The following is a 15,855-nucleotide window of genomic DNA, read 5'->3' on the forward strand; positions in this document are numbered from 1 at the left end:
GGCAGCTAAGGTCCGAAATTCCAGGGCGAACTCCTGGGCGCTCCTTGTCCCCTGCCTCAGGTGGAAGAGATGTTCACCCACCACTCTACCCTCGGGCGGATGGTCGAAGACTGCCCGGAAGCGACGGGTGAACTACTCGAAGTAGTCCAACGCCATCTCCTTCTCCCCACATGGCGTTTTCCCACTCCAGAGCTCTCTCCGGGAGGCACGAGACGAGGGCGAACACCCTCTCCCTTCCCGAGGGAGCCGGGTGAACGGTGGCCAGGTATAGGTCCAGCTGTAATAGGAACCCCTGGCACCGTGCTGCCGTCCCATCATACTCCCTGGGAAGGGCGAGACGCATCCTACTGAGACCGGATACAGGAGGGACGGGTAGTGGTAACCCCGGTTGTGCTGGTCGAGGCGCTGGAGAGACTCCCTGTCTCTCCCCGCGGTCCATGGTCTGGACAACGCGTTCCATCGTGCGCCGAGATGTTGCAGCATCGCCGAGTGTTCTCGGATGCGCTCCTCGACCCCTCGGACCGGGGTACCTGCTCCTGCTGACTCCATGGATGGTGTGGAATTCTGTCAGGTTGTGCGCTACTGGTATAGAAGTCAGGTGCAGGAGAGCAGAGAGTTGTGATCAGGCGCACACTTTATTTGGCAGAAGCAACAACAGACGGGCGCAACTGCGTCAAAAAACCTCCAGCCAATGGCAAAAGGGAAAAGCGCGACAACAGTCACAATGATACAAATGTTTAACAATTAAACATACTTTGGGTTAAACATGGTACCCGGGGAAAAACCAGCCTGGCGTGTCACACAAAACACGTAACAAAACAATTCCACACAAAGACCTGGGGGGAACAGAGGGAATATATATGTAGTGTGATTATGGAATGTAAACCAGGTGTGCGGGGAAAGAAGACAAAACACATGGAACAATGAAAAGTGGAGCGGCGATGGCTAGAAGACCGGTGACATCGACCGCCGAACGCATCCCGAACAAGGAGAGGAGCCGACTTCGGCGGAAGTCGTGACAAAACTGAAGGATTGATTTGAGTTTAGTATGTTAATAACTATATGAGTGAAGCAATTAATGTATTATGGATTGATTATTTTGTTTGCTGTTATGAACTAAAGATGTTGACACTATTTTCGGCATGCCCTGGGGAATGGAGAGGGTGAACTCTGATCCAGAGAGTGAAACTGATCCTAATCTATTTGATCTATAGGCATTGCTCTCTAGGTTTCTTCCTAGGTTTTGGCCTTTCTAGGGAGTTTTTCCTAGCCACCGTGCTTCTACACCTGCATTGCTTGCTGTTTGGGGTTTTAGGCTGGGTTTCTGTACAGCACTTTGTGATATCAGCTGATGTAAGAAGGGCTATATAAATACATTTGATTTGATTTGATTTGATTGCCTTATATATAGTGGAATCATGATGCTTATCTTGGGACATGTTCATTAGGCACCAACAGAATACATTTTACTTAAACCAAAAGTCTACCTGGATTTGTCCAACAAGATATGCTAATTTTAGTTTCTGGGATGGAAATAGTTATTTCCACCATGCTGATCCATTGGAGTGTACATTTCTTCATGGGTTCGTGCAGGTGACTGTGTATCATCACCTCCCCAGACAAATTGTTGGAATGCTTAGAATATGTGTTGAGGTTGAAATAGGAGACAGTGCTAAGTTTCATGGGAGGAGGCTGTGTGACGGGCGTCGTATAAAGGGGACCAAGGCGCAGCGTGTTGAGTGGTCATCTTTACTTTTAATAAAAACACTTAAACAAAGAAAACAACACGACAGCCAACAGTTCTGTCAGGTTATACTAACAAAACAGAAAACAACTACCCACAAAAACAAAAGGAAAAACAGGCTGCCTAAGTATGGCTTCCAATCAGAGACAACGATAGACAGCTGCCTCTGATTGGAAACCATACTCGGCCAAAACATAGAAAAACAAAACATAGAATGCCCACCCACCTATCACTCCCTGACCTAACTAAACAGAGAAAACACAGCTCTCCTAGGTCAGAGAGTGACAGTACCCCCCCCCAAAGGTGCGGACTCCCGGCCACAAACCTGAACCTATAGGGGAGGGTCCAGGTGGGCATCTATAATTGGCGGCGGCACTGGTTCTCAGGGCGTAGCACCCCCACCGCCCGCTGATCCCCCCGCTTCTGTGTGTCCAGAGGAACCAGACCGTGGATCATTGCTGGAGGCTTTGGAATGCCAACCGCCGCTAAAGACTCTGGGCTGAAGGCCGCCGCTGAAGGCTGCCGCTGAAGACTCTGGGCTGCAGACCGCCGTTGAAGACTCTGGGCTGGATGCAAACCGCCATTGAAGACTCTGGGCTGCAGACCGCCATTGAAGACTCTGGGCTGCGGAGCGTCGCTGGAGGCTCCAGACTGGGGAGCGTTGCTGGTGTCTCCGGACTGAGAAGCGTAGCCCAAGGCTCCGGACTGGGGAGCATTGCCGGAGGCTCCGGACTGGAGAGCGTCGTTGTAGGTTCTGGACTAGGGACCGTTGCTGCAGGCTCCATGCTATGGATCATCAATACAGGTTCCGTGCCATGGATCATCAGTGGAGGCTTCGTGCCATGGATCATCTCTACAGGCTCCGGGCCATGGATTATCCCTACAGGCTTCTTGCCATGGATTATTCCTACAGGCTCCGGGCAATGGATTATCCCTACAGGCTTCTTGCCATGGATTATCCCCACAGGCTACGGACCATGGATAATCCCTACAGGCTTCTTGCCATGGATTATCCCTACAGGCTCCGGGCCATGAATTACCTCTGGAGGCTTCGTGCCATGGAACATCCCTACAGGCTCGGGGCCATGGATCATCACTAGAGGCTTCGTGCCATGGATCATCTCTACAGGCTTCGGACCATAGATTATCACTGGAGGCTTTACTCGTGGAGCTGGAACAGGAGATGCACTGAGGACTGGGTGCTCAGAGCAGGCACCGGCCGTACTGGGCTATGGAAGCGCATTGGAGGGAGAGTGCGAGGAGCAGGCACAGGACATACTGGGCTATGGAGGCGCACTGGAGGGAGAGTGCGAGGAGCAGGCACAGGACGTACTGTGCTATGGAGGTGCACTGGAGGGAGAGTGCGAGGAGCAGGCACAGGATGCACTGGGCTATGGTGGCGAACTGGCGACACAGTGCGTCGACCTGGCGCAGGATATACTGGGCCGTGGAGGGGCACTGGAGACCAGGAATGCTGAGCAGGCATACTCCTTGCTGGCTGAGTGCCAACCTTAGCACGACAACGGTGAGGAGCTTGCACCGAGCGCACCGGGCTGTGAGTGCGCATGGGCAACACAGTGCGCATCACCGCATAACACGGTGCTTGTTCAGTCACTCGCTCCCCACGGTAAGCACGGGGAGTTGGCTCAGGTCTTAAACCCGCCTTAGCCAATCTACCCGTGTGCCCCCCCAAAACAATATTTTGGGCCGCTGCCTCTCGGGCTCCTGTTGCTTTCTTGCCCATTCCTCCCAGTATCGCCATTCCGCCCTCGCTGCCTCAATCTCCTCCTGCCGGGATCGGCGATACTCCCCCGGCCTTGTCCAAGGTCCTGCCCCATCCAGGATCTCTTCCCAGGTCCAGTCCTCTGATCCACACTGCTTGGTCCAATCTTGGTGGGTAGTTCTGTGATGGCGTTGTATAAACGGGACCAAGGCGCAGCGTGTTGAGTGCTCATCTTTACTTTTAATGAAAACACTTAAACAAAGAAAACAACACGACAGCCAACAATTCTGTCGGGTTATACTAACAAAAAAGAAAACAACTACCCACGAAAACAAAGGGAAAAACAGGCTGCCTAAGTATGGCTTCCAATCAGAGACAGCTGTCTATTGTTGTCTCTGATTGGAGGCAGGGTCAGGGGCAGGCAGAGTGGTCAGGTGGGTGGGTACAGGGTCAGGACAGGCAAGGGTCAAAAACCAGGAGGACAAGAAAAGAGAGACTGGGGAAATGCAGGAGCTGACACAAAATGCTGGTTGGCTTGACATACAAAATGAACTGGCAACAGACAAACAGAGAACACAGGTATAAATACACAGGGGATAATGGGGCAGATGGCCAACACCTGGAGGGGGGTGGAGACAATCATAAAGACAGGTGAAACAGATCAGGGTGTGACAGTTCCCTAATAATTAAAGATTTTCCAAAATATGCTACAACATGCCAATAGGATCTCATTAGCTCGTGCTGGGCTTTGCCCACCTCCTTGCTTGTTCTGCCCACTATGTTTCATTTTCTCCCACTGAATCGAAGAATGAAAGATGGCGGAAGCAGAGGTTGAAGTGGATTCTGAATAACAATGGCGGTAGAATCAAGGAGAATTGGAGTATTGTCCAAAAGAATGGAAAACGGAGCAAAGTAGTACAGTGATGAGAATGATCCTTCGTATCTAGTAGGAGTACGGTATGTTAATGAGCAGCAGCTGAGCAGAGTACCAATCTTGAAGAAACCATTTGAGTTATCCAAACTGGGGAAGAGAGTGCTGTGATGATCACGAGAGGCAGGCTTGTTTAGAGCATGTATCCCAAGACCAATGCAGTGTGATCATTGTAAAGCTTTTGGTCATTTATCAAGTATTTGCAGAAGGGAGAAGCCAAGATGTCCAAGTTGTGGAAAAGATCATATTATGTGTTATAAAAGTGATGAATATGTGACAAGTTGCAATTGCAATGGGAACCATGAAGCCACTTCTTTCAAATGCCCCACAAGGGTGAAAGGGAATGAGGTGGCCAAAGGTTGTACAGAGCATTTCATATGCAACAGCTGTGAAACAGCTGTGAAAACGGTTGAGGGTTTGCATGGTGTACCAGAAGAGTCCACGGTAGTGGATAGGCCTACACTGCAGGCTGCAGGGGTTGCCTTTCACCAGCAGGATCTGGACATTTTAAAGATTAAGAAGGTGGACTTTGTGGCCTTTATAGCTATGGTAATTAATGGCACTGCTAAGGTGGAGAGAAGGTCCAGCAAGATAGTAATCATAGCGGAGCAGCAGTTGCTGGGGCTGAGAGATTTCTCAGCGAAGGAGTTACATGGAATATTGGCACAAGCCGTACCACCCTCTCAGGTCGTAGAGCCTGAGAAGGGAAATATGGAGAATTAAAAGAAGGAAGAAGTGGGAGATTTGTTTGTTTTGACAATGTACTATTTTTATTGGGGTGTATTAAGTTAGTTTCACTATTACATATGGATTTGTTTTTTACCTGTCCAGTTGCTGGTGGCAATACACCTTTTTGGGTTGTGGTCCGCTATAAAACCCACAGAAGAAGAAGAAGAATTTCCTCACACAAAGTCAAACTATCTTGGGTTAATTATAAATATCTTTGGTGTCGTGCAGTACAAACCGTTCCGCAACATAGCAAACTTTCAAGTGAACTGAACACATCTCAGTATGTAGGGGATCTAGTTTCAGGTGTTTTATTTTACTGCCTGCTACATTTGGTTGTTGAAGCAAATCCACTCGAAGTTGTCATTGGTCCGTCTCCCCGATGTTTCCTCTCTCATTGGCTAATCAACCTTTTAATCAGTGATGTTCCCGCAGATTGAAGGTGGTAGTACTATAGGTAATGTTATGCCTCCTGATCAGGTTTAAGAGAACACAAGAATGGTAGGAGACATGAGGAAGGTTGTTACATTTGTGACAGCAGCAATCATTGCACAGAAAAATTACAATCAAAGACTAAGAAGACAAAGATCTAGTGGAGCAGGCAGTGAGGTATCTTGGGATCACAGTACTGACATGGAAACATGTACAGGATGACCTCAATAAGATTGAGAATCAGTCCAGCCAGGAATCATGTATTGGTTGTATTTTCATTATGGTGTTAATCCTACAATGGAGAATGCCAGAAGTTTGATGGCTAATGTGCAAGAGTTCAAACAGATTATTGAGCCAAACCTGATGTTATATGTCTGCAGGAGACATGGCTAAAACCTACTCTAGATTTTGTATTACAAGGTTATGTTGCAGTCCGTAGAGATAGGGTGGCAATGGGAGGAGGAGGGTGTGCTACCTTTATAAAGCGAGGGATCGCATATAGGTGTGTGGGAGAGGGAGTGGAACAGGAATATGTAGTGGCAGAGGTGTGGTTGATAGGGGGGAATATGGTAATAGTGAACTTTTACAACCCGTGTAAGAGACTGGAGTTGCTGGCCCTTGGGAATGTAGAAGGTCAAGATAGGAGATGGGTAATGTGGTGTGGGGATTTTAATGTTCATAGTACGCTCTGGAGAGGGTTACGGACTGATGTAAACGGAAAGGGTTGGAGGAACTACTGAATGAGAAAGGGCTTGTTAGTCTTAATGATGACCGGGGAACCAGGATGGTCCAGTAACTAGAAATTAATCTGCTCTGGATCTTACTTTGATTTCAAGTACAATGGTAGGCAGATGTAGTTGGGAGGTTTTGGAGGAATCTATAATGGGTAGTGATCACTATACTATCATGTGTACTGTAGGATTGAGGGAGGAAGAATCAGAAGGAAATGGATTGAGGAGATGAATATTTGGGAAAGTGGAGCGGGGTCAGTTTCAGGAGTTGAGTGAACAGAAGCTGTCCCAGGTAGATCTTAATTCAGATATAGAAACAGTCAATGAGGGAATAAGAGGAGCAATAGTAGGGTCTGCAAGGCAGGCGATTCCTATGGGTACACGGGGGAGAAAGAGTAATGCAGTCCCCTGGTGGAGTGAAGAGTGTAGAGAAGCAGTGAAAAGTAGGAACAATGCTTTCAGAATGTTGAAAAGGTCCCATAATTACCAGCACCTGATTCAGTAAAAACAAGCACAAGCAGTAGTAAGGAGGATCATTTGGACAGCTAAGAGGGAGTATTGGCACCGGTTTTGTGGAAACATAGGCAGGACCACACCTGTGGGAGAGGTATGGGGGATGATTAAGAGGATGAGTGGGATTAGAAAAGATTGGGATATCCCTGTGCTGAAAAGTGGGGAGATTGTTGCAGTGAGAGATATGGAGAAGGCAGAGATGTTAGCCCAGGCATTTGGGATGGTGCACAGCTCAAATAATCTGACAGAAGAGGGGCAGCATGGGAGAGAGAGGGTCAGAGGAGAACATCCGGGGGTCCTGGATCAGAGAGAGATGGTGGGGGATACATTGAATGATCCTTTTATGTTGGCTGAGATGAAGAGAGCATTAGCTAAAGCTGGGGTAACATCTCCTGCGAAGGATGAAATGTGTTACATCATGATGGCTCATCTCAGTGACACTGCAATGGGGAAAGTATTGGGCTTTTACAATAAGGTGTGGCAGGAAGGAAAACTGCCTGGAAGTTGGAAGCTGGCGGTAGTGGTGCCAACAAGGAAACCTGGGAAAGACTCTACTAGTCCTTCAAACTATAGGCCGATAGCATTGACATCTCATTAGGGATGCACGATATATCGGTGAACAGATTGGAATCGGCCGATATTAGCTAAAAATGCCAACATCGGTATCGGTGCATACCTATATAACGTAGGTACATTTTAAAAATAGATTTTTTATTTAACTAGGCAAATCAGTTAAGAACAAATTCTTATTTACAATGACGGCCTAGAAACAGTGAGTTAACTGCCTTGTTCAGTGGCAGAACGACAGATTTTTACCTTGTCAGCTCGGGGATTCAATCTATCAACCTTTCGGTTACTGATCTGATGCTCTAACCACTAGGCTACCTGCCGCCCTAGGCTACATGACGTAATGACGCCACGTAAAATGTTGCACTACACGTGCAAATCAGCATTCCTAACCTAGCCCACAATGTCTGCTGTGTAGATCGAGCAGTAAACAAGTCGAGCAGTCATTTGAAAGAGTAAGGACATTTCAGTGAGACAACTCAAAGGCAAAATCCATTAAATCCAAGATAATGGATTCATTGCCCTTGACAATCAACCGTTCTCTGTTGTGGATGATGTTGTCTTTCGTCCTACCAAGTGCGCTATTTTTCAGATGTTGCCCTACCGGAGTTACACAGTAATGGCGTCACTGCTATTAGCTTCACGACATACATACAATGGAACACCGTTTGGGTCTTTGAGTGTCAGCTGTACAAAAAAGTCTGCAAACAAGCAAACACCGGCCACGAACGATGTGTTTACAATATCACATTGGTAATAATGCATCATTTGTTCGACTGCAACTTTTTCGGGTAGCTAGCTTTAGCTTGGTAGCTAGCTAGTGCCATTACAACCAGCCTGAAAACAATAACCAGTAGAAACTGCAGTCATTTTCATTATTCTTAGCAACGATTTAGGAATACTTGTAAGTATTATCTAGGTTGCCACTTGTTGTTCGCCTATTGAAATTGAACTTCAGTCTAGAAAAGAAATAGCTAGCCAGCTATTTAACCCTGTTGCCCAAAGCTAACGTTATAAGCAGCCTGCTAGTTTAATCTGGCTAGTGAGGCCTGACCGGACCGGGTTATGTGTTGTGAAGGTAGCCACAATAAGGATTAGGCACAATAGTGGAATTTGCGGTTTGCCTTCAAAATAAAGTTATGTCATTGACAGTGATGCAAATGAATACAAATAGTAGAATTATGCAATACTTTTATTTTGAAGGCTAACCACAAAGTCCACTATTGTGGCTAATCCTTATTGTGGCTAGCTTCACATCGATAGGTCCGACCACCATTAAATAAGAACTGTTTTATAAATTACGGTTATTTTCCATGATGACACCAGATGTCGTTTTGCTATGTTTCTGGGGAAGAACTACATTGTTTGCATCCATGAGCTAGGTAGCTTTTTTTTATGACAAGCTCTGTAGGTGCGTGAGACAACTTTACCAGTATCATAGCATACGTATCGATGAATAGTTGTGACATATTAAATACGAATGATAGTGTGATCAATGTGTAATAATGAAACAACTGAACAAATGAACAATGAAACTGCACAGCAAGTAAGTAAAAGAAATAGGTTTTGATTATGTTTTACTGGTAATGGGGACATACGTAAATGCCAACAAAATAACTTTTTGGTCAGTGTGGTGTGTGTGTGTGTGTGTGTAACCTTTATTTAACTAGGCAAGTCAGTTAAGAACAAATTCTTATTTACAATGACGGCCCGGACGACGCTGGGCCAATTGTGCACCGCCCTATGGGACTCCCAATCATGGCCAGATGTGATACAGCCTGGATTCAAACCAGGGACTGTTTTGACGCCCCTTGCACTGAGATCCAGTGCCTTAGACCGCTGCGTCCATTTGTGTGTGTTAACTATTTAACTGTACTAGAATGCTTAAAAGGCCACACATTTTTTAATATCAGTTATCGGTATCGTATTTTTGGAAAGGAAAATATCGGATATCGGTATTGGCCAAAATTGTCATATCGGTGCATCACTACATCTCATGTATGTAAACTTATGGAAAGGATGATTATGGAAAGGCCGACTTACATTCTGGAGAGTAGAGGACTAATGTCACCAGATCAAAGTGGATTCAGGAAAGGCAGGGGAACGATGGATCCTGTACTGTGCCTTGAGTCAAGTCATACGGAAGGCACAGGCAAATAAGGAGGTGGTGGTAGCCGTTTTCTTTGATGTAGAGAAGGCTTATGATATGATGTGGGAAGGCCTACTTATCAAGCGGGATAAATCAGGACCTCCCCGGTAGCAGCGATGCAGGTAAAGTTGGGAGAGATGCTGTTAAAGTTAAGAAGACAACAGCTAGCCATGACCTATTGGGTAAATCTACAAGGACTTAAGTTTACACATCCTACAAAAAAAGGTGCTCCTAGAGTGCTGGAAACATGAACAAAATCTGAATACAAGCTTTTGGTGGATAGGCAATTGCATGGCGAGAGAGATGGGGCTGTTTGGGAGGGAGTTTAGCCCCTCTGTGGGTCTTCCTGCTATCCCACCTTGGTGTCTCCCTCAACCAGTGTTAGATCTAGGGTTGCTTGAGAGGGTAAGAGATGTTGAGGAAGGAGTAGATTCAGTTTGCTTTCTAGAATATATTCACAGATGGACCTAAGGACCCTAAAACAGGGAGGACAGCAGCAGCTTTTAGTGTTCCTGAGTTTAAGATGGCAGTGACGAAAAGAGCAACGGATCATTTATCTGTTTACACAATGGAGTTGTTGGTCATACTATTGGCTGCAGAGTGTGTGGATGAGGTGAGGCCAGACAGGGTAGTCATCTGATCTGACTCTTGTGCAGCATTGATGAGCTTAAATTCATGTGTGTCTCAGAGCAGACAGGATGTATTGTATGAGGTTTTGCAGTGTTTGTATAGGGTGAAAAAATTGGGTATTTCTGATGTTCCTCTGGGTACCAACTCATATGGGAGTAGAGGGGAATGAGGAAGTGGATATTATTGCCAAGCAGGCTCCTAAACATCCTAATGTTGAGATGGAATTGTCAATCAGTAAAGCAGAAGCCAAGGAATTAATAAGAACAGTGGTTAAAAATAAGTGGCAAGTGTTGTGGAACAGGGAGAGTAAGGGAAGACACCTGCATAAGATCCAGGAAAAGGTGGGGGCAGGGAGGTCCTCAGGCCCGAGAGAAAAGGGAGGAAAGTGAAGTCACAAGGTTGAGACTGGGACACAAGGCTAAATAGTGCATTGAAAGTGGTGGGGGAACATCCAATTGGGAGGTGCAATCATTGTCAGGAGGAGATGAAGACAGTGGAACCACTAGCAGTTCTGGGGAGGGGGGGCAGTGCCCCTGTGACAAGAATTTTGGACCCCCTTGTGGCCCCCCTAAATGTGGATGATTATAAATAATTTTTCCATAACTCATTTTGCTATCATTCTTTTTTTACATCCGTTATTAGACAGTGGCAGCGATGATGATTATGAACATGGTCTTTTGCCTGTTAATGCCTGCAATGCAGTGAAGAAAATAATATGACAACAATAACGTCTAATGTAACTGGCCCCTCTAACAGTACAACTGGCCCCAGCTTGGCCCCCCCAGTTCAAATGGTCTAGAACTGCCACTGAGTGGAACATGTTCTATTTCAGTGCCAGAAATATGTGAGAGAAAGGGAGCTATTGTTATTAGATTTGAGGAGTAATGAGGTTGAAGAGCCAGGATTAAGTGAACTGCTGTGGAAATCTTCAGGGGATGTAGTATTTCATTATGTATTTCGTTTCCTTAGGGAGACGAGATTATTGGGTAGGATTTAGACCTTCGGTCCACACTCCAGTCCATTTGGAGGCGATAATGCACCTTAAAGTTGGTTGCCAACCGCCATATAGAATCCACAGAAGAAGAAGAAGATCAGTTTTAACAGAGAGAGGGTTTGCAGAAGGAAAAATGGGAACAGTATACCTGTAAATAGACAAAATCCGAACGACAGTAGACATGAGAGTCGCCACTGTGGCCTTTTACGGGTGTGCACTGGGTCTTCTGGCGATGGGCCTGCGAGAAATGTTTTCGGGATTTGAAGAGAATAGGTGCACAATGACCTATATGTTCGAGTACCCCGAGTACCGGGTGAGTAGTTTGCTTATTGACCTCAAACAAATGGCACCGTGCGCGATTCGGGTTTCGGTTCGGCGTAATCACTCGGCACTATCAACAACACTCGGAACGTTGCTGCCAAATGCGTAACATTATTTTAGTGTCCATCCTTTTCAGGACTAGCAAGCATTTTTTTCTCTCCAGCTGTCAATGTCCAGCTGTGATTATTTTTGATAGCCAAAATATGGCTAGCTATAAATTAGCCCATGGCCGATATATAATGCTGAAGCTCGAGCTACCTGTTGTTGTTAAGCACCTGCATTAGGCTTCCAATTTCAACATCGCACCTCATGCATGATTTTCAGGACTATTTCCTTGGTGATGATGTCGACGGAGTGTGTCATGCACACCTAGCTTCCGTTTTATATTTACCATGGAATTCTATATTATTTCTAGTACTAGCTACAATAGAGAGGTGGCATGGTAGGCAGTTACTGTATGTTGGGGATGCTGAGTGAGTGTGTGGTGTCATCATTGTATGTTACATCAGGGCTCAGGAGATCACACCTTGTGTTGGAAGCTGCAGTTGATCCATGATAAGTACTATAAGGTGATTATTCCACCCATTGAGTGCCTGGCACAACCATATGGCCCTGTGTGGTCTGTCTGCACTCACCATGGTGCTGATAAAATATGAAGAATTAGACCAATGTATTAGAAGTAGCTATTATATTTATTATCCAAAATTGTTCTCTGATCAGATTTGCTCAATCAAGAGTCAGTATCGGTCACGTGGTCTCACACCTCTCCTGTCCTTCAGCGTGCACACACACATGATGATGCTTTCTCACGATACTGTTTTTTTTTTTCTTCTTTGTGATGTGTTAATCTGCCTAAAAGTGTGGTTCAGCTGTTCCCAACATATGGCTCTACCTCTAGGGAGGTGTGTGTGTATCCTTAGTGTGTTGTACTTTAGGCCCGGAGAGTATGAGCTCTATCAGGGATGTGTGTGTCCTCACTATGTTTGTGTGTTTACAGCGTATTGCCCTACCCCGACGCATGGCCCGCCAGTACCCAGCGTATGGGCTTTACCTGTACGGAGAGGGCCAGTACGCTCAGGACACTCGCGGACTAAAACTAACCGGGGCCCCTGTTCTTTTCCTACCTGGAAACGCAGGCAGCTACAAACAAGGTGAGCCTCTACCACCATTAACCAAACTCATCCACTTCTCAAACTTACTCAAATCGAACATACCCACTCAGCTCAGATTAGGGAATATCACAAGCTTGCTCTCTCCATTGCTCTAACAATGGAAGCTAAGAATTTCTAATGAACAATATCTGCTTCGGTTACATATTGTACATAGGCTGGTGAAAGTCTTGTATTTGAGCAAGATCTTATTGAAGGGTTTCCAAACTGGCGGTGATTTTATTTGGTCCCCCAAGTTTTCTAAGCAAAAGAAATACACAAAAATATATATATAGAATATATTTTGGCCAACAAAATGCACTATGTGGACTCAGAGGATATCACTTGAAAGTATTCATTAAAATGCTTGTTTCCAAAGGTGTGTGTGTGTGTGTGTGTGTGTGTGTGTGTGTGTGTGTGTAAAAACACCAGCAAATCAGCTCCAAGGGATTTTAATTCTGGAAATCTGTTCCAAAGTATTCCCACGCATAAGAGTTATACAGTATGTGTGTGATCTTATACAAGGTTTGAAATTATTCTGTTTTAGTTAAATATTATATCCGTGTGGGTTTCTTGCGGTCAATTTGCAGTTTACAAATTATTTGTAATTATGTTCTCTTCCCCCTGACCTTCTGGCTGAATTTAGTTGATGATCCCTCTTCTATGCCCACTCTAATGCAGATCTATCCTCTTCTGGTTTGGTGTTGCTAGTGGCTGCTGGTGGGAGTAGAACACCCACGCTCTCTTTCTCTCACTCTCAATCTTGCGTGCATACGCCCACCCCCACGTACACACACATACACACAAGCTGTAGAAAAATGCTTATTGAAATTCTCGATTATCGTAGATTTATCGGTGGTGACAGTGTTTCCTAGCCTCAGTGCAGTGGGCAGCTGGGAGGAGGTGCTCTTATTCTCCATGGACTTTACTGTCCCAGAACTTTTTGGAGTTTGTGCTACAGGATGCAAATTTCTGTTTGAAAAAGCTAGCCTTTGCTTTTCTAACTGCCTGTTGGTTCCTAACTTCCCTGAAAAGTTGCATATCGCGGGGGCTATTCGATGCCAATGCAGAACGCCACGGGATGTTTTTGTGCTGGCCAAGGGCAGTCAGGTCTGGAGTGAATCAAGGGCTATATCTGTTCCTGGTTCTACATTTTTTGAATGGGGCATGCTTATTTAAGATGGTGAGGAAAGCACTTTTTTAAAGAATAACCAGGCATCCTCTACTGACGGAATGAGGTCAATATCTTTCCAGGATACCCGGGCCAGGTCGATTAGAAAGGCCTGCTCGATGAAGTGTTTTAGAGGGCGTTTGACTGTGATGAGGGGAGGTCGTTTGACCGCAGACCCATTACAGAAGCAGGCAATGAGGCAGTGAGCACGCAAAGAGTGCTCCCGCACATTGGCTAACCGGGCTATCTGCATTGTGTCCCACCACCCGCCAACCCCTTTTTTATGCTACTGCTACTCTCTGTTCATCATATATGCATAGTCACTTTAACCATATCTACATGTACATACTACCTCAATCAGTCTGACTAACCGGTGTCCATATGTAGCGTCGCTACTGTATATAGCCTGTCTTTTTACTGTTGTTTTATTTCTTTACCTACCTACTGTTCATCTAATACCTTTTTTGCACTATTGGTTAGAGCCTGTTACTAAGCATTTCACTGTGAGGTCTACACCTGTTGTATTCGACGCACGTGTCAAATAAACTTTGATTTGATCGCTGAGATCCTGGTTGAAGACAGCAGAGGTGTAGAGGGCAGGTTGGTCAGGATGATATCTATGAGGGTGCCCGAGTTTACGGATTTGGGGTTGTACCTGGTAGGTTCCATGATAATTTGGGGGAGATTGAGGGTATCTAGCTTAGATTGTAGGACGGCCGGGGTGTTAAGCAAATCCCAGTTTAGGTCACCTAACAGTACAAACTCTGAAGATAAATGGGGGGCAATTAATTCACATGTGATGTCCAGGGCACAGCTGGGGGGCTGAAACAAGCTGCAACAGTGAGAGACTTATTTCTGGAAAAGTGGATTTTTAAAAGTAGAAGCTCGAACTGTTTGGGCACAGACCTGGATAGCATGAGAGAACTCTGATGGCTGTAGATTGCAACTCCACCCCCTTTGGCAGTTCTATCTTGGCAGAAAATGTTATAGTTGGGGATGGAAATTTCAGATTTTTTTTGGCCTTCCAAAGCCAGGATTCAGACATGGCTAGGACATCAGGGTTGGCGGAGTGTGCTAAAGCAGTGAATAAAACAAACTTAGGGAGAAGTCAACAAATGATAGCACCTGGGGAGTAGGAGTGGAACTGGGGGCTACAGGGCCTGGGTTAACCTCTACATCACCAGAGGAAGAGTAGGACAAGGGTATGGCTAAAGGCTATAAGAAGTGGTCGTCTAGTACGTTGGGGACAGAGAATAAAAGGAGCAGATTTCTGGGTGTCGTAGAATAGATTCAAGGCATAATGTACAGACAAGGGTATGGTAGGATGTGAGCACAGTGGAGGTAAACCTATGTGTTGCGTGATGATGATGAGAGGTTTCGTCTCTGGAGGCATCAATTAATGTAGGTGAGGTCTCCTCGTGTGTGGGGTGGGACGAAAGAGCAATCTAAGACAATTTGAACGGGACTGAGGGCTCTACAGTGAAATAAAGCAATAAAAACTAGCCAAGACAGCAGTAGACGAGGCATATCGACATTAGAGAGAGGCATAAAGCAATCACAGGTGTTGATCAGGAGAGCTAAGGTAAACAAAATGGGCTACCGTGTTATTGGAACATTCCAGGGGGCATCAGCTGTGTAGCCGAGTGATCTTCGGGTCAAAAAAGGAGCAATAGGTGAGACGGGGTGCTGTACGGTGTTCACTACTACACTCGGCCAGCAGGGGACACAGCATTCAGAAAAAGCTAACGGGCCGGGGCTAATAGATGGTTTTAACAGAATAGCAGAATAGCGATTTTTGTATTTTTTAATTTTTTTAATTTATATATATATAGACAATTACAACAATACTGAATGAACACTTATTTTAACATAATATAATACATCAATAAAATCGATTTAGTCTCAAATAAATAATGAAACATGTTCAATTTGGTTTAAATAATGCAAAAACAAAGTGTTGGAGAAGAAAGTAAAAGTGCAATATGTGCCATGTAAAAAAGCTACCGTTTAAGTTCCTTGTTCAGAACATATGAAGCTGGCGTTTCCTTTTTAACATGAGTCTTCAATATTCCCAG

At 45.5% G+C, this 15,855-nt stretch overlaps 1 protein-coding gene across 2 annotated transcripts in view; it reads left to right on the plus strand.

Moving 5' to 3' along the window:
- Positions 1–15,855, plus strand: part of pgap1 (post-GPI attachment to proteins inositol deacylase 1) — a 55,048-nt gene that overhangs the window by 18,819 nt on the left and 20,374 nt on the right. The window contains exons 1-2 of one of the 2 annotated variants that reach the window (XM_014172968.2): positions 11,200–11,453; positions 12,459–12,612. In XM_014172968.2, coding sequence (XP_014028443.2) covers positions 11,322–11,453; positions 12,459–12,612 — 286 coding nt within the window. In that variant the 5' untranslated portion in view covers positions 11,200–11,321. Of the gene's footprint in view, positions 1–11,199; positions 11,454–12,458; positions 12,613–15,855 lie in introns of those variants that run through there. The other variant, XM_014172969.2, reaches the window with a different exon arrangement.

This window comes from Salmo salar, chromosome ssa25 (assembly GCF_905237065.1).
Source record: "Salmo salar chromosome ssa25, Ssal_v3.1, whole genome shotgun sequence".
NCBI classification, from domain to species: Eukaryota; Metazoa; Chordata; class Actinopteri; order Salmoniformes; family Salmonidae; genus Salmo; species Salmo salar.